The sequence below is a fragment of the Drosophila tropicalis genome, unplaced genomic scaffold (genome assembly GCF_018151085.1).
Source record: "Drosophila tropicalis isolate 14030-0801.00 unplaced genomic scaffold, ASM1815108v1 contig_769, whole genome shotgun sequence".
NCBI classification, from domain to species: domain Eukaryota; kingdom Metazoa; phylum Arthropoda; class Insecta; order Diptera; family Drosophilidae; genus Drosophila; species Drosophila tropicalis.
Window position 1 is genome coordinate 160414 of NW_027173256.1, and position 23777 is coordinate 184190.

General features: G+C 35.0%; 4 protein-coding genes across 5 annotated transcripts in view; 1 reads left to right on the forward strand and 3 right to left on the reverse strand.

Moving 5' to 3' along the window:
* dyl (dusky-like) overlaps positions 1-23777 on the forward strand; it is a 75481-nt gene that overhangs the window by 1821 nt on the left and 49883 nt on the right. Inside the window, exon 2 of the mRNA XM_068293583.1 lies at positions 13243-13290. The gene's annotated coding sequence lies outside the window, so the exon portion shown is untranslated. The remainder of the gene's footprint in view (positions 1-13242; positions 13291-23777) is intronic.
* On the reverse strand, positions 664-2576 carry Cpr66Cb (Cuticular protein 66Cb). 2 transcript variants are annotated; one of them, XM_068293538.1, is made up of 3 exons: positions 2404-2576; positions 1205-1432; positions 664-1124 (listed from the first exon to the last, which is right to left on the reverse strand). In XM_068293538.1, exons 1-3 carry the CDS (start codon positions 2413-2415, stop codon positions 888-890), a joined length of 477 nt encoding a protein of 158 aa, XP_068149639.1. In that variant the 5' UTR covers positions 2416-2576; the 3' UTR covers positions 664-887. The 2 variants fall into 2 exon arrangements, with proteins under 2 accessions (XP_068149639.1, XP_068149640.1); XM_068293539.1 differs by lacking the exon at positions 2404-2576 and having other exon boundaries at positions 1205-1444.
* Positions 13182-15999, reverse strand: LOC137579776 (uncharacterized). Its single transcript, XM_068293587.1, has 3 exons — positions 15891-15999; positions 14577-14712; positions 13182-14517 (listed from the first exon to the last, which is right to left on the reverse strand). The coding sequence occupies exons 1-3, from the start codon at positions 15921-15923 to the stop codon at positions 13685-13687; spliced, it is 1002 nt and encodes a 333-aa protein (XP_068149688.1). The 5' UTR covers positions 15924-15999; the 3' UTR covers positions 13182-13684.
* On the reverse strand, positions 18114-19534 carry LOC137579718 (cuticle protein 8). The gene is made up of 3 exons (XM_068293512.1): positions 19402-19534; positions 19015-19249; positions 18114-18596 (listed from the first exon to the last, which is right to left on the reverse strand). Exons 1-3 carry the CDS (start codon positions 19405-19407, stop codon positions 18424-18426), a joined length of 414 nt encoding a protein of 137 aa, XP_068149613.1. The 5' UTR covers positions 19408-19534; the 3' UTR covers positions 18114-18423.

The window sequence follows — 23777 nt, forward strand, 5'->3', positions numbered from 1 at the left end:
ATCGCCATTGGATTATCGTTCTAGAGCTTTGGCGCGTGAATTTCAAATAATTTTGGAAAATTACCGATTTCTAGTTTCAAGCATCAACAACTAATCACGTTTTCTTTATCATTAAGGAAGCATTTTTGAAAATTTTTAAACAACTTTTCCAAATGCAACTTATATAATATCTAAAGAAAAAAGGCATTGCATTAAACTCGAACTCGAACTCGTTTTTGCGGAAAATTTCTTTGGCAATAAAAAAAAGACACATTTGTCTTATTTAATTGATAAAACGGCATAAACCAGTTAGATTTGTTTGGGAAAAAGTTTAAGTTCAATGATTGCCATTAGGCAATAAATGAAAAACATGGTCAAGTTGATTTGAATTTATAAAAAGTACATAATTCACATTTTTCTTTATTATTATACAAAAATTTACAATTCTCTGTATATATATTTTTTCTTTCTTTTAATCATAGAATATATAGTTAATATAGTTTTATAGTTTATAGTCTGAGTTGATGACAGTCCTTGCTTGATGTTGATGTGTTTATGTGTCTGTGTAGAATAGATGATAGTGACTAAGGATCAAGTTTGAAGTTGAGAAAATATAGAAATTATTTGCTATCACAGAAATGATAAAAAAAAATACATATATATATATATATATATATGCTTGTGATTCGTAAGTCGTAAAAAAAAATGTGGAGAACATTATAGTATAGTATTGGTTGTATGATGTCCTAATTAAGAGATATGAAGCTGATTTCTGATTTCATGGTCGATCGTTGCTGATATGATGAACAATTTGGCTAACTCTAGGGCAAAAATATGTTTAACCATTGATTGGTTAATTCTTTTCAGTGAGTGTTAAAAGTTGATTCGCTTTGCTTCTTTAATTGGATTTAATAATGGTGCTCGTGCAGTTCCTCATGATGGTGGACAGGGGCAGTCTTATGGACGACAGCATTGAAACCATTGTGCTTATCAGCAGTATAGTCCACAGTGCGAATGGAACCATCGGGCTCAACCAGCGAGTATTGACCCTTGACAGTGTCACCATCACGGGTCTCATGCTGCGATTTTACATCACCGGTGTGGAAATCGTTAACGCCGTATTTAAAGGCATATTTGGGTGGAGCCTAAATCAATTGTTAAGTGGATAATGATTAGCGTTTTATTTAGAGATCATTATCCCTCTTTAAACGGTTTTATTACTCACATAGTAATCAACGTGTTCATCCTCGTGATGCTCGTAGTGTTGAGGCTCATGATGGCCGTGCTCTTCGCCCAATGAGATGCGCTCAATCTGATGTTGATGTCCATAATCCTCCACCTCCTGATGGGCATGGGCCAAATGCTCATAGCCATGGCTATCCTCTTGATGATAATAATGATGATCCAAAGGATAGGCCAAAGTGAGGCACAAAACCGATGCGAAAATCAAAAACTGTAATTGCATAATTGAATTAACATTATGATGAAAAATGACGAAAACAAAACTCATTGTTATTGGATTGCTAATTATTTTAAGTGTGGCAATTAGCGTTAGCCATTCAACATCTATCCATCAGGCGGCCAATTCCTCCTCTACCTCCCTTCCACACGCCTACCACTGTTACTATTTTACCACAGTTTTAATGAAGTGTTTACTTGTGGTTAGCTTCGACTCGTTTGCAGTAAATTGTTTTTATTTGTGTTTACTTTATGCCTAATCTTTTGTTTAAACTAACCAAATATATGTGTATATAAATATTTGGTTTGGTCTTTTGGTAAGCAATTCAACCAAGAAATGTTAACAAAAAAAAAAAAAAAAAAACTCAACTGAATAATTTAAAATTAGGAAATGGCAAGTAATATGAAATTTTCTCAACGTTGTGTTACATCACATTATTATCCTACTACATTAATATTTGTTATTTGTTTTTTTAAGCTTAACATTCAAGAATAACAAAGTAAATCTTGATCTTTTCTCTGTATTGGGTTTTATCTCCAGGATAACTAGTAATTGTTTTATATAATATGAGAAGTCTAGCATGCCAAAGCATTCACATCCTTTCTTGTTCTGATTGCCACTTAAGTTTAGTAAGAATGATTATTTCTTTGCTGATGGATTTGACTAAGCTGGTGTGCACATTTTTCAACTTTTACAATAAACCCTTTTTCGTTTTTGCTTTAAAAAAACACAATGTTTAGTAAAACGCGAGTCCTGAACAAGTCTCTAGCCCAAAGGAACAAAACTCTAAAAATCCTTTTCGTTATGATTGTTTATTCATCAACTAAATGATTTTCCATTATATATCCTTCGATAAAAAAAAAATAAACAAAAAAAAAAAAAAAAAAAAAAGCACAAATGTCCTTTGGAATATTTTAAATGATATCTTTGACCGACACACATTATCCTTTTAGGTTGTGGCTCACCTTAAAGGCCATTTTTAAACAATTTTTGTTATGTTTCGTTTTCGGATTTAATTTATTTATAGTTTTCGTGTGTATACGTTTTGTTTAACTCTTTTGTTTGGGGGGGATCACAAAACAAATTGTAACTTTTTTTTTTGGTAAAGATTGTTAGTTCCACACGAGGTGCACGCAACGGCTTTTCACAACTGAATAATATGGTTGCAATGAAAAGCCATGGCTTATATATGGTTAGGAAGAAAGTGAACTGCAGACGTCGATGCCGCAGCCGAAGTCGAAGTCAAAAAGCAAAAATTTGTAGACGTCGCTGCTTGGCTTTGTTGTTGTTGCTGTTGTTGTTGAAGTGAGCGGTGGCAGCGGCAACAGCAGCAATAGCAGCAGCAGCGACCGCTGTAAATGTAAAACAGTTCAATTTTTGTCCGATCTGATGATGTTTGCCATTGTTTTTTGAGTTTGGCATACACAGGATTTCTACTGCTACTTGCTTAGTTTAGTTTTAGTGTGTCATTTAGAGACGCATTTCGTGTTGATGTCTTTGATAAGTTGCAAAATCTTTGGCCAAGTGACAACTTGACGTTGAAATTCGTTTGTTAATAAATTTAACCCCCTCCATCCTGCCCTACTACCTTACTCATTGTCTTTTGCTTCTCCTCCTCCTCGTTGTCATCGTCTTTGTTGTCGTCATCGTCTTCCTTCTTGCAGGTATATTCAAATACCTTTCATTAAACGCCATTTGACCCAAATATCCAATGCTGTTTGATGATTTTTCGTGGCTGCTGCTGGGCAACTCTTTTGATAGTTAACTTTTAATGCGCTAATTTTGCTTAAATTGTAAATTGAACTGAGAAACCAACAACATTTTGTAATATTTAAGTGTTTTCTGTTGTATTGTATTTTGGGCAGTAAAAACTTCTGTTTTGCGGCCAGAGGGTAGTGTTTTTTGTTTTGTTTTTTGGGGGTCTTTCATTATTAGCTGGGGCAAATCAAAGTTAAGTGCAACAACAATGCAATGCCTTAGATTGGGAAATTTTCTCATTGAGTTTTTACCTCAATTTTCAATTGAACGATTTTTTGGAACACTCAAACTCTAATTAGGCATCAGAGCATGAGCATGAGCTCCTACACATTGAATTCGACTTGAAGTCGTAGTTGGATATCAAGTTAATGATGGATTCGAAGGGTCTTTCGATTTGTAAACACTTTAAATTAACACAACAACTGTTTTGCTTCTAAGAATTCAAAGCTCTCAAGACAATTGAATGCAATTTTCAATTGCAATTGGCCTTGAATTTAGGCGGAAAATAGATTTTGGAGTAATTCAAAAGATTTTAAAACTGAATTTGACATTATTGTAAACGTTTTGGCCCACCCAAGAGGTTTGATCATCTTATTTCAACTATTGCATAACTTATTGGCATAATCTATATTTGGATTACATAATAATTTTAGAATGCAACCACTTTTGAATAAGTATATAAATGAAAGAATTTATTAATACTCTAAATAGTCGTCACAATTGATTGATTAATTAAATGACAAAACAGAAAGTGCCACTCAGTGCGCCTTTAACCTGCATTGTACTAGGTTCGAACAGGAAACAGTAATCTCACATGTGTTATATGTAGTGTGGTTTATAAAACATCTATCATTCAACGGGAAATTCAATTTACTTTCATTCTTTACTTCTAATCGTAGAATGCAGAGATCCAAATCGAGCAAGAACACAACTACTGCACCCAAACCCCTATGAAACCATAGCTTACCCTTCCAACAAAAATATCACTGCACTAATCAAATTTTTAAAAGCAACCAACATATACCACAAAATATAAAACCCCCCCATAATTTAAAAGATACAAAAAAAAATTAATTGAATTATATGTAAATATTAAAGATAAAATCCCTCTTTATATAAGAACAACTACTGTAAATTCATATTTAAGTAGATTTAAACAAAAATCAATTAGTACATTTGTTAGCTCAAGGCCTAGTAGCTATAGCTAGTAAGAAGATTGGCTTTAATTTACAATCACTGCCCAATCACATTATAAATAAATAAATTAATGCTTCTAATTCGAGTCGTAACTTATCTTGAAAATCCTACATCTTTAACTTCTTCAAAAAGTACAAATGTCTAACTTTAATATTAAAGATTAGGGAAAGACTGCGCTTATCTGTTGACCAGCTGAAAAAAGGACACCTGGTAACAAATCGGCTAAAGCTGCCATGAATAATTGAGTAATCTAAATAGAATAATTAACAATCTACTGAATAAATTTCTTCATTAAATTAAGCGGGAGCCCAGAAAGTCAAATTTTAAGTTAAAAAACAAGAACATGTTAAACTAGTGACCGCCACTGTAAAAAATATAAATATTAATATCTAATAAATATATATTCTTGATTAGTACGACGAGATGAGTTCATATAGTCATGCTTTTTGTCCGTTAGTCTGGTTCAACTCAAGCCTCCATCTACACCGCTTATGTCAGCTTCTTCTCTTCAGTCAAATCGGACAACCATTATATGGCCTCCATATAAACGATCATTCCAAAATAGTGACTTGATTAACTTTGGTATTTATTATAAAAACAAATATTTGTTAATATACATTCCAATTATTGTGATCAGATGACTATATAATATACATAGATATCTTGGGTACAATCGTACAGTATACAAATCGGATAACTATAATATATGTATAGCTGTCATATAAACAGACCATAAAAACGAATCAGGTTTTTAAGATAAAATATTTTTTCTCTTTGAATAGAATAACTTTCAAGAATATACAAACTTCGGCATGGCCAGACTTAGCCCAGGCTCTCAGGGTTTTCTTGGTTTTCCTTTTGGGGGCAGATGAAACTCCTTGAAACTTATTTACTTTTCACTTCAATCTGGGAAATCTTTGCACATCATATGCAAGTCATTTGATTCCCAGTCTTTTGCTCTAATTTTTCATTACACATCCACTTTGCAGAGAATTTGCATCATCCACTTGGCATGGACTCAATTCATCAACATCAACAGCATCAGCTTCAAAAGGTTGATGCCCGTCTCCATATTTCTTGGCACTAATTTTAATTGCTACATTTGACAAAAAAAAAAAAAAAAATACACACAGAAATAAAATAAAAAAGAAAAACAGAGACATTTTTCATGATGATTACCAATCGAAAAGCCCGAGTAAATAGAGAAATATGGCAAATAAAATAAATGCTTAATTATGGCCAACGATTTTGTTGGGGTCTACGTCTCTTTATAGAGTCGTAGTCATCGTTTGTTGGTTCCCTGTTGAAGCGTTGGCGTTGATGCAGCAGGTGGAAAAATATAAAGCAAACATAAAGTCAACCTGCCACATGCCACACACGACTCCACGACTTAACTTCACTCCACTCCACTCCACTCTACTACACGAACACTTCTCCTCAATCCACCATCTCTCCTTTACCTTTGGTCTGGTATTTGTGTCTGTGTGTGTGCATGTGTGTGTGAATATGTGTGGATTAGAGTTTAAGTTGGAGCTAAAGCCTGAAAATTTCTTCGTCATGGCATACCATCGAGCCATTTGGCAATGCAACGAAGCGACGTAAATTGAACGCAATATGTTTGATTACAAATTTTGATAGGCCTTATATTTTGTATTTCAAAAATACTCTAACCATAACAAAAGCCTACGACTTGCTAAAATATGATAGCAAAAAAACCAAACGAAAACTAATTTAAACTATTGTTATGAATCTAGAATGAAGAGAATCATAAGATAAAAGGTATGCACTATGGAAACTGTCTTTAATTCATTCATTTATTTGTTAACTTATTTTTGAAATATTTGTTTTTTCAATCTATCCCAAATGGATAGATAATAAGCATATATTATCAAAGGTAATGATCAAATGGGGGTGGAATCACCAGTCCGTCTCTGATAATCTATCGTTTGAAAGATATGCATATTCGTTTGAGTGATATTCTAAGGGTAAAGGAATCATTCGTAGATATTTGTATTTCACGTTATTTCACAGACTTAATTGGAGACAACATTTTATTAACAACCTCTTGAATATATATTTTGTTAATTTCTTTTCAAAAGGTATAACCAAAAAAGTATTTAACATTTAAATTTAAAATGCGAATAAAGGAGTTATTTTCTTAATTGCATAACAAATGAGTAGTAAATCATTGCAAATGAATCAAAGATTTGAAAATAAATCCATGGTTCTAAGACTTGAGGTGAGCCCTCGATGAAGTTTGTGATCGAATTGAAAACCACAATTTGTCAGAGAGGCAAATGTCAAAGTCAGACTGGGAAATGTAAAGACTTGATTATAGGATTCCTTTTTGAAAACTAGAAAGAATTTTTCAAATGTCCTTTTTTTAGATGCGTCATTTCTCTTATCAATTAAGTTTGTGTCAGTTATTTGATCTCTAATTGGTCAAAAGAGTAACAATAAAGTCGTTATAAAAAAATAACTTGCTTTCTTTTGCGTATTTGTTGCTTTAGATTCCCAAACATACATATTTTCCCAATGATTGCCCAAAAAAAGAAAAAAAAAAAACACCAAAAAATATATGATTTTCACATATTTTGGGCCAGCAGACAGCAGGTGTTAATTTTTGGTTAGTTTTGTTTTTTGGTTTTTTTTTTATTTTTCAGTTTAATTGTTGCTCTCATTTTCGTTCATGCTTGGTTATTATTTTATTTTTTTGTTTGCCAAAATGTGGTTTACTTTTACCCAGACAGGGGCCACTCTACTCAATCAATTTCCACTCACAAAAAAGTGAAAAGTCAAAACGCGACTCACATTTAACTACGATAAATGTTGTTGCTGTTTGCTGCTGTTGCCGCTGCTGCAGTCAATTGTGGGTTATGAGCATGCAAGCATGTAACAGCTGCTGCTGTTGCTGTTGCTGCTGTTGCTGGTAAGCAGTTCAAGCAATTACCTAGTAACTCATATTTACCGTTAGACATTTAGTACATGCATTAACTTGGCTTTTGGCTGCTGTTTTAGTTGCTGCTGCTGTTGCATTTGAAACATTGTCCACACACATACACACACACACACCAATAACAGCAGCAGTAAAGGCAAACATACATCGTACATTTTGTCTCATTGTTTCAGAAGACGCATGCATCTTGTTGTGGGAATTGCAGTTGCAGTTGGTTATCCTTTTAAAGCCAAGCTTCATTGCTTGCGCAACAGCAACATCAGCGTCCATTGTTACAGCATCTAATTGAAAATTACCCCTCAAGTGCCTAAAGTCAGGGCATATAACTCGTAAATACATAAATGCAATTTATATTAATTTATTTGTTTCGCAGCAAAACGCATTCACCAATAAAACATAAAACAAAAACCACCAAAAGCATAAAAACCAAAACATGAAAAATGAGTAGCAAGCAATGAAGAAGCCAAAGCGCATTGAACTTATGGCTATAATAAAGAAAAAGAAACAAAAAACGGCTGCCAACATTTTGCCATCACGCACACGAGGCGTATGAGTAATGGGAATTGAACTTGCCATACATATGTATGTATGTACATATGTATGAGTGTATGTACATTTGCATGTAGCTACAACAATTAAAGAAAACTTCATTCGTTTAGACAATCTATCATTTAAGAAATGTATATTATAAATTTGATTTACAACATATTGTTAAATACAATTTCCTTTACAACTTCTCTTAATGTTCTTTCCGAGTTTTCATTCTTCATGCCATTTATGGATTAATTGATCAGTTTGAATTTAAACTCTTACTACAGACTTTTACTTTGCGTTTTAATTATCTAAAACGTATTTCAATGTTTGTTGGCATTGTCTTAGTTTCTTTTCACAACCTTTCACATTTAGAGACTCAGGCAAAAAGTCTAATGGAAAGTCAAAATATTAATACAATGATGATGCCAATTTGATAAGTAAATTCTCTATATAATTAGCCTAATTTTTTTTGCGCAATCTGTCTGTCAGATTATATGGAAAATGAGCTGCTGTCTCACTGACACATAACTGTCTATTGCAAAAGGCATAATCTCTATTGCTCCGCTCCGCTCCCTCAGTCAGTCGGTCTGTCGGTCGGTCTGTCTGTCTTTTGGGACGGTAACAAATAATATTCACTTTAATTCGGTTCGGTAACAGCTAAAACTGAGTGCCTCCTCCCTCTTTACCTCAAGCATTTCTCTTCTCTTCTCGTTTGGTTTCTTGCCACAAGTGGCAAGCTGTCATCATGATCTGGCCACTGTTGTCTTTTGCCGTCTGCCGTTGACATAATAAATAGCTGCAGCGAAAAATTAATTAAATGCAAATTGCCAAATCACATAATCATATCATATGCCATATAGTTAAAGCAAAAGATACTCTCGCTCTCTCACAAGATGTTGCAAGACACGGAAAAGTGGTAACCTGCAACTTAAGTTGCTGCTCTTGCTGCTGCTGCTCCCCATTTGCTTAGCTCTCTAATTGTATTGCTCTGGACTAATCAAAATATTTACGCTACTCTCGTAAAATAGTTGAGCATTTTAATTTGTTTTTCTTATTTTTCTGTTTGCTTGTCGATGGATGGATGGATGTTTTCACACATTTTCAGATGGCAAAGTGAAAAAGAAAGAAAAAGAAAAACTTATGGCGACTTCCTTGCAGCAATGGCTAACGGGCTAACAGCAAGAGCATTGAGCCAGGCTAAGGCAGCGGCAGCGGCAGCGGCAGCTGGCGGTGTGTCTCGTGTGTCTCATTAATTAAGCGGCAATTGAAATTGACTTGCCGACTTGGGACTTCCTACAATGAAAAGCGCTTAAGCCTATGGAAAGTCAAACTGGTAAATGACAAGCGAATGATAGAAGAGAGAGAGGGTATGGGGAGGATTACCATTTGTATAGAAGGAGTGTGTTAAAGAGAGAAGGAGGAGAAGAAGTAGGAGGAGCTGTTGAAGTAGGTTAAATACTTTTACCTTATTTTGAAAGTGGCTAATTGCTGTCATTTTTGGCGGGCTATCCTCATGGTGAGACGGCTTCTTTTTTGTGGGTTTTTTTTATATTTTTTTTACCAAATAGTTTATTTTTTCTCCTCTCATGTTGTTGTTTTTGCTGCTGTAGTATTTTCCTGTCACAAATTAACAACTTTTCAGGCTCCTGACTTTAACCGGATATTATGAAATTTTCCAGTTTTCTCATTCTCTCTCTCTCTCACTCTCTCTGTCTCTCTGTCTCTGCATCTGCCTCTCTCTTTCTGTCTCGCTCACTCTCCATCTTTTCGTCTCTCTGCATCCCAGGCATATTTACTATTTCTCTCTATGACTATATCAAGATTATAAAATTGCATATTTATGCAATAGGCAAAACCAGATCCTGCCTAGCAATCTTCATGGAGATCCCTGGTCTCCATCTAATCAAGTTGTCAGCAGTTGAACATATTTATATATATTTGATCACAAATGCACACACACAGATAAGCACACGCATACATGCATATATGCGCACAATGTGCAGGGACAATGTCCGGTCCGCTCAATGTTAAGTTGAAGTTTAAATCCAACTAGTTTCCACTGTGCGTATACGTAATGTTATCTTTTAACATTACGACATTACGTTGAATTTTTTGCCCTAGCAACGTTATATCTACCGACGTATGATAAACAAGAAGAAGAGGCAGCAGAAAGGGGTACGATCTATCGTTGACGCAATGTCTGATTACCTCAGAGCAATTAGTTAATGACCAAAACTATGTATGCCAAAAAAAGAAAAGGAGGAAAGAAAAAAAAAAAACTGAATAATGTAAGAAAAAAATGAAAGAAATGAACGTAGAAACAATTTAATTAACATACAATAAAACACTTGAATGCATATGAAAGTTGGCATAGAGCAACAATGCAAGTTAAGGCGGAGACTTTTTGGCTCATAATCACAATTGACTGGGGAGTTATATGAACGTGCTCGAATTGCCGGGCGTACCACACACCAAATGGCAAGTGAGGCAATATTGTATGAAGTTAATGCCTCAGCAAAGGGGGTGGTGACTCTTCAGGCAAGCGAGAGAGGAGTTTTCAAGAGTTACCAGATCATTGAGTTCCCTTCAAAAAACATTTACTCTTCATTGTGTGGCAAGTTGATTTGATTTTAAAGATTCTCTTTAATTATATTTCTGATTATCATATTAATACCTACTTTAATATAATATTTCTTTATTAATAATTGGTTTTGGGCAAACATCAAATCAACTTTTACTTTTCACTTGCACGTTGGGCTAACTAATTTGTTTCTAAGCCATAAAAGTGAATGTAACTACTGCCAACAACAACAAGAAAACTAATAAACAGAGTAAAAATTCAGTGTAAATATATACATGTATACATACATATGTATGTATGCAATGTGCAAAACAAGAAAAACCAAAAACAAAAAAAAAAACAACAATTCGAAACAAAAGAAATAAAAATTCGAATTGTTGGCAAATTATACAATCATCAGTATTTTGGTTTTTCAAATTCGATTTGGATCGTATTGGATCGGATCCGTGCGTGCCACAAATTAAAGCCGCTGTGGCAAATAATGGAAATGGAATAATAAATGAATTACAATAACAACAACATTAATATGCAACAACTGTGAAAGAAGAAGAAAGTGCTGCAAATCAAAATGCATTTGGCATTTCATTTCCTTCCGTTTTTGATACCGCACCACACTACCACCCCTCCGCGCACCTCTCCAACTTCTGTTGCTTTTTGAGTATTTTTTGTAACACACACCTCTTCCACTAAATGCGTTTGTAAATTTGGAGCAATTTAAACCACCTCCGACGACGTGTCTATTGACTCGTCTGACTCTCTTCCTGAAACTATGAAATCACAAAAGCAACAAGGAGCCAGAGAGGCAGAGACACTGCAGAGAGCAAGAAAGAGAAAAGGATAGGCAGCTTATTTAGATTAGCCATCTAAGACCTGTTTTGTCCCAGTTGAAAAAAGTTTAACCTACTAAATATAACCAAAAAAAAAAAAAAAAAAACAAAACAAAAGCAAAACTAAACTTCAAAGGCGGCAAACAAAAAAGAGAAAACGTTTAAGATTTTTGTGATATGAATGCTCCAATTTGGAACCCGGAAGATATTTCAAATATGTGATGTAAAATTAACAAAGTACCTAATTTCGGCTATGTCAAAGTTGGCATACCCTTGCAGTCTTTAAATTTTAAACCATTTAAAATTATAGACATTCTTTTTGTCTATTAAATCTATCACGTCACACGAGAAGGTGCAAGAAGTGCCAAGTTGCAAACTCGTGCTGGCTTTCACACCCACAAACAATGTGAAATGGGGTAAGCCGTCTCACCGACTTCGGTATACCATGCCAAAAAGTGGAAAATATTTAAAATTTCGAACGCTTTTATGGCTATTTTCAATCCAATTTTATGAAAATTTGTAATGTTGTTTTGATACCAAATTTATTGGCTCTAGGCTCTTTCTTCTACCTGTTATATTCACATAGATTCGTGTTTGCGTTTGCAACAGACTCGAACTTAAAAAAATTTATAAGGCACCAAAAGCCGATGTCCCTTAACAATGAAGCGCCTGTGCTCAGGTGATATATGTACTTACGAGACCTGTCCATGAATTTCTTGTTCCCATTTGTAATGCTCACTTTAACATGGAGGTAAATGCTCTGGGCTTGTGCCCAAACTGTCCCATTACACAAGCTTTTATCATGGAATTCTATCAATGGCAATCCATATTCTAATTACTTGACACTAGGAAAAGTTCGCATCTCTCGTCGGGCCCCGTACGTGACATTAGCTTGCCTGCTAAAATAAAAAACCCTAATTCAGTGGTTACCCCAGCAGGGAAAAGTAACTCAATGAAAAAACACATTAATTGTCTTAGTATTTATAAAATTGACAAGCAAATTTCTTCTTGTCTAATTGATGAAATAATATTTTCAATATGTCACACTGACAATGTCAGTCGATAACTAACATATCCAGGAACGGTAAATATCACCTCAATGGGCTCGATCCAACTGCGGGGAACGTTTGGGATTAACGGTGGATGTGATTCTTTCTGGCGACAATCCACCAATCGCGGGTGGAAAAAACTAGTGCTCGATAGTTTGCCGGTCCTACTCACAAACAGGCTCACAAACTGGGAGACTAACTCTAACTCTAACTACTAAATACAGACAGACGGATAGACAAATACTGACCGACTTTGTTATACTCTCTGAAAGGATATAAGAAAAACCAAATGGTCGGGCCTAACTTCGGCCTTGTCGACGGTTTCAAGTTTTTGTTGTTACACCTTCCTTACACATAGCCATTAAAGTGGAAAAGCGTTTTATTCAAAAAGCCTAAATTTCGCGAAAGAACGTCCTACAGTTTAAGGCTGGAGCTATTCGGCGCCCGTAGCATGCCGTTTTACCTTATGAGATTTGGCACAGTCATTAATAGTTATATTAAACTGACAATTATTAAGTTTTATGACAAAAGCGGAAAAAAGAACGAATTTATTAATAAAAGTCGTTGTTTTCGACCGATTATTTCCATGGGAGCTATATGAAATAGTCACCCGATCCTGATCATTTACTAAACTGTCTGATATTACATTTTCTGAGAATAGCTTATAACATAACAAGGTTATTGAGAAAAGTCACAGTTTGTGACTGCCGTTTGTATAGTGGCCCGATCCGGCCAAATCCGAAATAAAAAGCCCACATGCAAAATTTCTCTGTAGCTGCGTTGATGCAGATGTATACAAAATATCTGCTGTACCTCTTAATTCATTTAAATAAAATGTGTGTAGTCTTTTAATAATATTTAATCTGTATCTTGTATATTAATTGTTACTTTAACATTTACAGATTGTGCAATATATTAAAAACGGATGGAAACACAATTTTATTGCCATGGTAAGTGAACTTCCTTTTTGCTTCTTACGTCTTATTTATTTGCTGCAGTTTTTCGTAACAAGAAGTACTTCTAAAAATCATCTAAGAGTGACAAATTAATCCCAATCGGTCATATTATTCATATTGTATTAGTCTAATATGCTTTCACACAAGTGACTAATGGGTACATTTTTTTAATAGTTAATTTTTTTGTTATGTTTTTTTCACATTTGTCTGTGTTTTTGTTTTTTGCTTTTCCTCTTAGTTATGGTAATTTTTTGTTCTTTTTTTTGGCAGGAGGTGAAATAATAGTTTAAAAGAAAGACAAGAAAACTTAAGGCCAGAAGCGAGACTTTTTTGACTTTTTGGCGGACTAAGTTTTAATGGTTATTGGCTCAATATGTATAACTTTTTTTTACCTCAACTCGGGGCTAGACTCTGGGGAGCGATTTAAATTTGGTAAATGCTGAAGGAATTCACGACGATTCGCCTCAATGATTTTGTGGTACCAACTTTGGTTAGGTGACTGTAATGATTCATTATTGAACAACGGCTGGGGTAATGGCAGATCAGTGGTATTATGGTCTACTGTGGGCTTAATTTGGGGGGCCTTTTCCTCAATGTTTGATTTGCTTTTTTGGTATTTATCGACTGGCAGAACGTTCTCGGTGCTTGTCGTTGGGTCAGATTGGCTAGGCAATTCGAATGGAACTATGGGAAATCCTTCAGGTATAAAGTTATGAACCGTTTTAAAGGACATCCCGCCAGTTGTTTCATTTGTGCGTAGCGGAGCCTTTCCGTTGATGACATCTAAAACAGCTGGCTGTAAAACATCTTTGGCCACATCAATGTGATTAAGATCGAGACCATGTTCTTGCTTCAACTGGTGTTCCACTTTGTCGGCTACTGCATTGACACTTAGATTCAAATGGCTATTGGGATCCCAAGTTACTTTCGTGTTTGGATTGTCTGTTGGTCTGTTTCGATCCAAAATAATTTCTGGTCTTCGTGTCGGCCATTTGCTGGCTATTGGTGGTGGATTATCACCAGCCTTAAAGCTCTGCCTTTGAGCCATATACCCAGAATCTTCATCGGCCTTATAGTGGGTGATCTCAATCAGCTTGTCAGGACGTACGTAACCAAAGCTTCCCTCGATGGTGCCATTCACATAGCGTCGTTCATCGCGAAATTGTATGTTTTGCGTTAGTGGGTCTTCGATTTCATAGCCAAATGCATAAGTATTCGGTCCTTTAAAAGATTTAAGTGCATAACAATGTGTGCAAGGATATTTTTGTACATTCTCTTACCATACGGTTCGTGTAGAAAATAATTGCTTAACCGTCCTGGTACATTTGAATTTTCTTTGACGTTTGTCTTCACTTCACCCTGAACTGGCAAAGGCGTGGCTGCGGTGGCGTATATTTTTAGAATTACCAGCAACAACTGTAAATTAATGCAAACAAATTAAAAGTAATCTTTTAGTCTGTACGTTTAATGGATTGCAAATGGTTTTTGCATACTTTTCTCTGTGAATGGAAACAAATTTAAAACTCCATAGTACTACTTGAAGCATACTTTTTGGCGCCTTAGCCAAAGTAATTTCAAAAGCTCACTTAAATTTTGTTTTTGTGTTGCCTCGTTGAAGTATTGGCAAAAATGAAAGCTTTAAAATTGGCTTAATTACAGTATTTATTGGTATCAAACTTTATAAGTTTATAAGTATTATTTACAAACGAAAGATAACATGTTTCTGATTGAACTCATCTAACAAGAGAAGTTTTTGTTGCCATTATATATAACTGCCATATTCATGAATGAATCGATTAAATCTTTGCAAACTAATTTTATGTAATTAATACTTTGTAGCCTTCTGTTAGTGTTACATTTCATATGACTAAATCTGTATTGCAGATTTCTATCAAACGCTGCTTAATATTATTTCAAGAAAAGTTAGACGTTATTTGAGGTCGCTTTTGAAAAATTTTTTTTTAATTTACGCAACTCAATATATCATACAGGATTCAAAACGACGGATATTGACGGTCTGTCAGTTGAAAGTTATATTGTAGGCAGGAACAAATTACATGCAAAGTAAACGATTGCATAGAATATGAAAATATTAACTTTTTAACGCAGTTCAAGAGCTTAAAAGCCGTGTTTTGGAGATGTTTGTAGAGGCATATAAAAATCTAATAGCTGACCTATGGTTTAAACGATTGCATGAGTTTATTGATCTTTAAGGGAATTATCTTTAAAAGCAATTAAGCCCTTTCATTGAAAAATGTGTGTATGTACGAAATATTAATACCAGCCCGCATTCAGTAGTAGTTTCTCAGATTTTTCACTGAAACAGCAAAAAATGTAAAACCCGAAACATTTGTTATCCAATTTATAGATTAATTTTCATCACTTGAAACACTTTTGTGGTCAGTTTTTTCACTAATTATAAGACATTTTTGTTGATCGCTCTTTCGCTCCGACTAGAAAAACCTGAGGATTTTGTATATAGAACTCGGCGTCTGATATTCTTGAGGTTTTACTTTCTTGAATAACATTCCAGAATGGTGAGACAATTTTTAAGTAATTAAATTTTGTTTTGTTACTTGTATTTATACACTTACAACAAACCAAAAGATACTCGTCAGGGCACTCATTATGAATTTTAATTACATCTATGTATATATGTATGATTGATATGCTGGCAACGACGACTTCCGCACACATTCGCGGCCACAGACGAACTGAAACATAAGAACCTAATCCCAGAGTATGAGTAGACCATGGCAAAGGGATACCACATTTAGAAACGAAATATGCGAAAACTCAATTAGCTATTCGATGGCAGATAGATAGTTAAGAAATTGGAGGGGCAACGTAAAGATACCCTATATATATAGAAATATGTGTTTAACCATCACTCTGAAAAATCTAATGATTTCAGTAACTGATGGGATCTTCAAGGATGTGTGTCGTTCGCGATACCCTTGACTGAAGATAGTGAATTCATTCATTTTTCATATTTAACAGTTTGATCTTTGACCATACTGGGGAAACCTTTTTAACTGTTGCGGCTACTACTCGGTACCAACAATTTTGTTTGCCAAGTAATAATTATAATTTGTTTATGTTAATTCTGGCAACCTTCACAAGTAAGAAAGCAAAAGAAAGAAAAAATGACTTTGGGTTTTTTTTTTTTTTTCCATATGATTTTTATTTTATATATTTTTTTTTAGATTTTCTTGTTCAATACATTTGAATTTCCATAATAACTTTGTTTGTTTTTTCTTGCTGGGTTCTTTCATTTCGGTATTTCGCTGTTGTTTTATGCATTTGAGCGTTAGAGACATGTGAGAGTTTTCTTTCGGTTATTCCATGATTATGGTTTTTTTTTTGTTGTTTTTTTGTGGATTTTTCTTACATTTCGTTTTCGTTTATAGATAACATTAAGCTGCATAAATTGTTTATAAATACACAAATAAAATTGTGAAAAAATACTAAATGCAAAAATGAAACTAGATACAAAAGTGTCAGACTGAGTACAAGTGAGTGAGTGAGATAGTACAAACATTGGAGAGTAAGAGGGAAACAGTGACTGGATTGAGTGACTGATTCAATGAAACAGAGACTAAGAGATGCAACGAGCTAACTAGAGAGAGTGAGTAAGAGAGAGAGAGAGTGAGAAAGAGCTTGTGATTGATTGTGGAAGAGATTGAGAGTGAGTGAATGGGAAAGTGAGATAGAGAGAGCGAGAGAGAAAGAGTGGTTTGATTGATTAAAGTGAATGAGGAATGAATGAGTATTTTTTTTTTGTTCTTAAGGAAGGCATAACTGAATAAGAAGGGGCGTGGCAAGATGGATAGCATAAGCTAAAACTAATGCACAATTAACCGGCCATGCAAATTTATCACAAACATTTTTAACAACAAACAATTTTGCCTACTAAACTGCGTAAGAGTGTAAGACAGAGAGCGACAGTGGGTACTGTGAGAGTGAGCGAGTATGAGAGAGAAACATTTCTTTGATACATTTCATCAGTGATTGTCAAACTGTACATCGGCTGCAAAACCCAAATGGCACAAATTTACTCTAAACGTCATTTTCTTCGAATTGAGCAAGCCCGCCCGCTCTTTAGATGGGGCGTGGCAGTTTTGGTTTAACAGTTACAGTTTGTCACTTCAAAAGGTTTAATTACTTGGCGACATCAGACGCACAGATTGAGATAGAGAGCAAGCCAGAGTCAGATCAGAAAAAGAGTTTCATTAGAAATTTGATAGAGGTATATAAATATATATTACAAAAGACGAGCTAGATGAGAGGATCTAGGAAAGAATTTGATAGAATTAGCTGTCTGTCAACTACTACTACCGCTGGAGTCAGAGGCCAAATGTATAACCTTTTGTGAAATGTCTGGCGAAATATTCTCTCCCAACAAATACACATTTAAAAAAAAAAAAAACAAAAAAATTCTATACACATATATGTATGATCAACTTTCTGCAGTCTGTCTGTCTGTCCGGCAAAAAAGTGAACCTCAAGCCTTACATTGGTAATATATATAAATAAATATATCCCTTTGCTGTTTGCTTTCATATTCTTGTTGTTGCTGTTGTTGTTGATGCTGTTGTTGCATATCCTTATCCGTATATGTATCCTCATTTCTTTTGCTTACGTTTCGATTCCCATTCATTTTCCTTCGTCTGCTGTTTCAGTCATTGCCAAAGATCCTTCCTCGATCAAGTCTATGCCAAATGCCATGAGATGATTTCGTTCGTTTTGTGTTCCTTCGTCCTTTTGCCATGCCAGGATCAGCCGGTTTTGTTGTTTGTTTTTTTTTTTTTTTTTTGTTCGTTCTTTCATTCCTTCTTTTCTTGCTAAACTTAACTTCTTAGCTACATTTTTACTTACTTATTTAAAAAAAAAATGTTTAACTTTTTTTTCTTATTTTTTTTTTTGTTATTTTTTCTTCATTTTTTTCGTTGTTCTTGTCGATTTTCTGTTTCTATTTTTTGTATTTTTTTGTTGTTTTCTTTTGTTTGTTCCTATGATGATGATGTTGTTGTTGTTGTTCTTGCAGTATGCAAATGAGAGAGAGAGCATGTACAGCACCTGGGTTGACTTTGACTCTCTTCTGCAATTGTGCAATTTTCATGCAATTTAATAATGATGCAGCAAAGGAGCATGTGCTAAGACTGGCGCATGCACAACTGGCGCATGGGCAATGATCTTGGGAGCAGTCTTGTGGACGACAGCATTGAAGCCATTGTGATCATCGGCTGTGTAGTCAACGGTGCGCACAGAGCCATCGGGTTCGACCAGCGAGTATTGGCCTAAAGAGAGAATTTACAAATATAAATTGTGTTATATGTTATCTAAGTGAGAGATTAATAAAGTTTCACTCATTAAGCCTTGATTTTCAACACATTTTGTTAGCAAAGTTTGTGTCCTAAGTCTTTTGTTTTGATCAATGTGATTCTCAACAAAGGCCAAACATTTAGTATCCTGTTTTGACAGCATGGACCACATTTGTTCATTTTTTGCATATTCATTTTCAAGTTCGTGTCCTAAGTCTTTTGTTTTGATCAATGTAAATTTAAGATAGGGTCCTTCACGTTAGCAAGTTTGTGTCCTAAGTGTTTTTTTTTTTTGTGATTGGATGAATCAATGTGAATTCAAACTAAGTTTACCCCCCCTCTAATGTTAATCTCGTTAGCAACTTTGCGTCCTAAGTCTTTTGTTTTTACTTACCCTTGACAACATCACCATCGCGCTCCTCAGCCTGTGACTTGATATCACCAGTATGAGGATCCTTAATACCATAATTGAATGAATATTTGGGATAAGCCACTGGCTCAGCATGCACAGCATGAACAGCATGGGCTAGGACTGGAGCGTGATGGACCAACGATGGAGCATAGTGACCCAATTCAATGGGCACAGCCTGGCAGGCAGCGGCGAACAGCAAGGCAATGGCAACAAAGTACTGCAGATGGTAATTTGAATGAGAACAGAGGGTAATCAGGATCGTACCACAAAATCGTTGGGTATAAAAGTGGATGTATGGGTTTTGAGTTCAGGAGAGGGAAAATTGAATGAAGTAGTAGTAGTAGTGGTAGTAGTGGGTAGTTGTTGTACCTTCATACTGAACACAAGGATTACACGACGCGAACGAAGGATATATTGAAATTTAAATTGAACTGTTTGGGTTCGTTTGGTTGGTTTGTTGGTTGGTTGGTTGTTTGGTTGGTTCGCAGTTAGATGAAGACCGAAATCGTAAGCTGAACTGATGTCTGCAAACGATGACCAAAAGTATTTATATACGCGGCGGACGTACAAAACTATCGAGACGAACGAATGCAACTAGCGACGACAACAGCCGATCGTATTGCAGCAGCAGTAACAGCTGCCACAGAGGAGGTATATCAAGGGGAGGTGCTTCGGGGAGTGGGTAGCGTGTAACGTGTAGCGTATAGCATGAAGCGCTTTGAGGGGGGGTAATAGTGGGGTGCTCAGTTGAAGTTGCTGATGCTGTTGTTGCTGCTGCTGCTGTTGATGATGAAGGTGGAGGCGGTGGCGGAGGTGCAGGTTCGACGCATGTGTTTTTCTTTAACTTAGATCTTTTAGGTGCGGCATTTGTTTTGTCTTTTTCTAGTTTAGAGAAGGCGTTTGCCTTTATTCCCCCCTTAAACTTTTGCTATAGTTTCTCTGTCTCTCTTTCTCTCTCTCTCTCTCTCTCTCTATCAGTGTGTGTGCTGCAAATGGGTAAGAGCCAGAGGAACTTATGTATAAGCATGATGGAGCAATTGATGTGAACAAATATGACACTTGGCGCACTTTTTTTTTTTGGTTTTTTTATTGAAATATTATTACCATATCCATACCATATCTATTTGGCAGTTATAATTACCACGCCAACAACATTTTGTCAGGCCACGCAATTTTTTCTTGACTGACATTTTCTTGTTCAGTTCAGTTTAGTTCAGGTCTTTTTTTTTCTTTTTTATTGCGTTTCTTTCCATGTGGTGTGTATGTGTGTGTGAATGGAATTTCGTTGATGCTTAAGCAATAGTTTTCCATAGCTATATCAATTGTTTTTCAATCAAAATATGTTAATCTTGGCCAAATACCTCCAATAATGCAAACAGAAATCAAAAACCATTAGCCGATATAGCCCAAGGGTTATATATCATTACGCAATGTATTTTTAGTTATAGAAATAGAATTTTCCATGCTTATTACTTTAGTAATCTATCTCAAATTCAAATAGTTGATCGTTTAAGATTAAAGATTAAAATTCGAGACATCGGGTTTTCGTTATTAATTCAAGTCAATTTTAAAACAATTTTAATTAAGTGTTCTATTGACATGATGTAACGTCAGTTTCGTGTATATAGAATAAACGGTTTTAAATCTTAATGCACTTTTTTTAAAATTTTTAAAATTGACTCTTGGAATTCCAAGACAAAGTCTAAGATTTAATAAAACTAAGATAAACACTATACAATTTAAAGCCAGTTGAATACCTAAATTTTGTATAAAGTTTTTTGATCTCTCGACTTGGTATTATTTTACGATACTAGTTAATTTTTTTTTCTTGATTAATGGAAAAAAAGCAAATTGAATCCGCCATGAAATGCAAAAAAATGTCTTAGGTATTCTGTCAGAGAAGGCAACTCTCCCCTTTTTTTCTCTTCATTTGATAATCTGTTATAAAATCTGTTTAATTTGACCACTGAAAGAAAAATGAAATAAACAATTTTATTGAGAGGGGAAAATAAAACGTTCCACTATAGAAATTACTACAAATAAGAATAAGTTAGTTGAAGAGCAATGTCAATATTTGAAAAAGTTAGATTTGAAGTCAAAGCAAACAAAATGTGCAGCCATTTGTTGTTTACCTAGAACCTAGAACATGTTGAAAATTTGACGAATATTTAAAGTTTTTTGCAAGTGGTTCATTTTTGGCAAAGCTTTGAAAGGCAACGCCCACATAAAAAGTTACAATATTCACAAGAACGACAACAACAATGCAAACATGACCAAACAAAAAAGTGTCAAGCACAATAAAAACTAAAACGAAAATGTTCTTTTGCATGACATATCAGAAAAGAAAAAAACCAAACTTGAAAACAACAAAAATTATGATTATATCTGTTATAAAAACTCGACACAGCACAGCACCAACACACATGTGTGAATGAACTGTGTGTGTGTGTGTGTGTGTGTGTGTGTGGGAAAAAAAAACCAAACTATATTGTTGTGGCCAATTCAAACAAAAGCGCCAAATAACTATCAACTCCAATTGCCAACCGACTGGCTCCATACTAAATGATCTTTTACAGATTCGACTTACATAAAATTGTCTTTAAAGGCGACACATTTACACGGTGCCACAAAAATGTTTGAAACAATTGTGGCCACAAAAAGAAAATGCAAACCAAACAAAAAACAAAAAAACTCCAGACGGTCAGGCAAATGAATGTTAAAACGATGTTTCAATACTCTATCAATTAACATTTAGAGATGACCTTTTCCTAAAATATAACCATAAGAGAAAACTATTTAACTGAATCTTAAGAATCTTAGAATCTTGTTGCTGGAAATTGATTAGTTGAAATAATATCAAATATAACTATCAATCTTTCCGATTTGCAAATACGAGATCATTCATTAGATTTGTAATACTCTACTACTACTTTAAATGCTTACACTAGCTGGGAATCATAACTAGATAAGGCAAAAGATAAAAAGTAGATAAACTATACCTAATACCCGCCAAAATGTTAAAAATTGTCACGTGCTTTGAGAGAAATCAACTTATATCCCATCTTTAAACTTTAAACTAAGGCTTACAATCCTGTTCTCAAGATGGTCTGTCATGCTTCTGAAGGAAGTAAATGGATCCTTTGGCCAGGGTATGCTATTTTTTTTTTTTTACATACATACATATACACACAATATAAAGAGTCAAAAACCGAAACAAGTTGGCCACGTCACGTTTGCACTTTGACAGAGATAAGAGTTAGGCCAGGGTATGTTTCGGGTATTTTGAGTGAAGTGGGGGAGGGCAGGTATTGGGGTTTGACAGAAGAGAAAAAAATATTTGGGGTCTTAGTTGGTTAGTTGGTCACTGGACAAGACAGTTTGGAGTAAAACAAAAACGACTGCAAAACATGCTCAGTGCCTTTGTTTTTCTTCTGTCGATAGTCAATGATTGCGCAACATTTTCACTCTTTCTCCCTCTCACTCTCTTTCGACGGATCGATCGACATGTGCGGAGGGAAATTTTTCTTTGTTATAAATGTTACAGAATTTATGGTAGTGCGTTAATTGCACTTGTAGTCATGCCAAAAAAAAGAAAGAAAAGCATAAATAAATAAATAATATCAAAGAAAAAATTCATCGGCAATCGATATGTCCCAGACTAAGCTGTAGATTTATTGCATATGTCGGTTAAAGTAGAACAAAACTCAAGCCGATTTTCTATATTTCTTTATCTAACTTGATTTATGCTTTTGCCATTTGGACAGTTTGTTTGGCGAATGTTTAGACAATAGATTGGGGTGTGTGTGTGAGTGGGAGGCGGGTGTGGAGGGAAGATATAAACATTTAAACGCACTTTACATATCCCCTTTAAACAAATTTCTTAAGTGGGTAGCTTAGTTAAGGTTTTTTATTTAGTGCGTTGACTGATTTTGGATTTCGAAATGTGAAACAAGGAACACCTCTTAGAACAATCCTTTTGGTTTCTCTTTGGGCGTGGCTGAAAACCAAAAACACTTTTACCAGTCATTAGCTAGTCGAAGCCAAATCCCAAATTTGACTTATTCTAATAATTTTCCATGGCTTTTGAGAGACTTTGACAGTTATAGTCGCCTGTTTTTTTTGTTGAATTGATTTATGGACAACATTTTCATTTCGTGCAGGCAACGTGAAGGCTTTTTGTTTTGTCGTTTAAGCCTAACAAGGGCCACCATTAGAAAGGCAAACCCAAAAGGTAATTTAAGCTGTTACCCACACACGTATCATGATTTTGAAATTACACAACTTTGCGTACTTTCAGTTCCAGTTCCGATTTCGTTTTGTTATTTCAATGCTTCCGATTTCCGTTAGCTAGAGGGTAAAGGAAATATATTTTTCATTTGTTTATTTGTTTTGTAATACAAAACCCTTTTGTGGCATTTACTTTTTGCTAATTAAAACATTTTCTTTTCAAAGGGGAGAGCAGTGGAGGTGGGGGATTCTTGCACGTCTCAAGCAGACGCATGCTAACCATAGCCATAGCAATAGCCAAAGCAAATGTCATTCTAAGCCATAACACCATAAGCCTACACACTTTTCGCTTTAGTCGGGTTTCATTTTTGTTGTCTTTTGGGGATGGCTATTAGTGTGGACCAAAAAAAGAGTCGAAAATGTGGCTGCTGCTTGTCAATTAAGCCAAGAAAATGCCAAAGCCAAAGCAACCCATTTGGTGGCTTGACTTGACTCAATTGTGAGATTACTTCAACTCA

Excerpts from the sequence above, each read along its gene's own strand:
- LOC137579776 (XM_068293587.1), bottom strand. The coding sequence starts at position 15,923 with ATGAGTGCCCTGACGAGTATCTTTTGGTTTGTT. Across the intron at positions 14,713-15,890 it reads CGAGTATCTTTTGGTTTGTT|TTGTTGCTGGTAATTCTAAA; the intron begins GTAAGTGTATAA and ends ATTAATTTACAG. Across the intron at positions 14,518-14,576 it reads TTTTCTACACGAACCGTATG|GACCGAATACTTATGCATTT; the intron begins GTAAGAGAATGT and ends AATCTTTTAAAG.
- LOC137579718 (XM_068293512.1), bottom strand. Across the intron at positions 18,597-19,014 it reads CGATGGTGATGTTGTCAAGG|GCCAATACTCGCTGGTCGAA; the intron begins GTAAGTAAAAAC and ends TTCTCTCTTTAG.
- Cpr66Cb (XM_068293538.1), bottom strand. Across the intron at positions 1,125-1,204 it reads ATGAACACGTTGATTACTAT|GCTCCACCCAAATATGCCTT; the intron begins GTGAGTAATAAA and ends CAATTGATTTAG.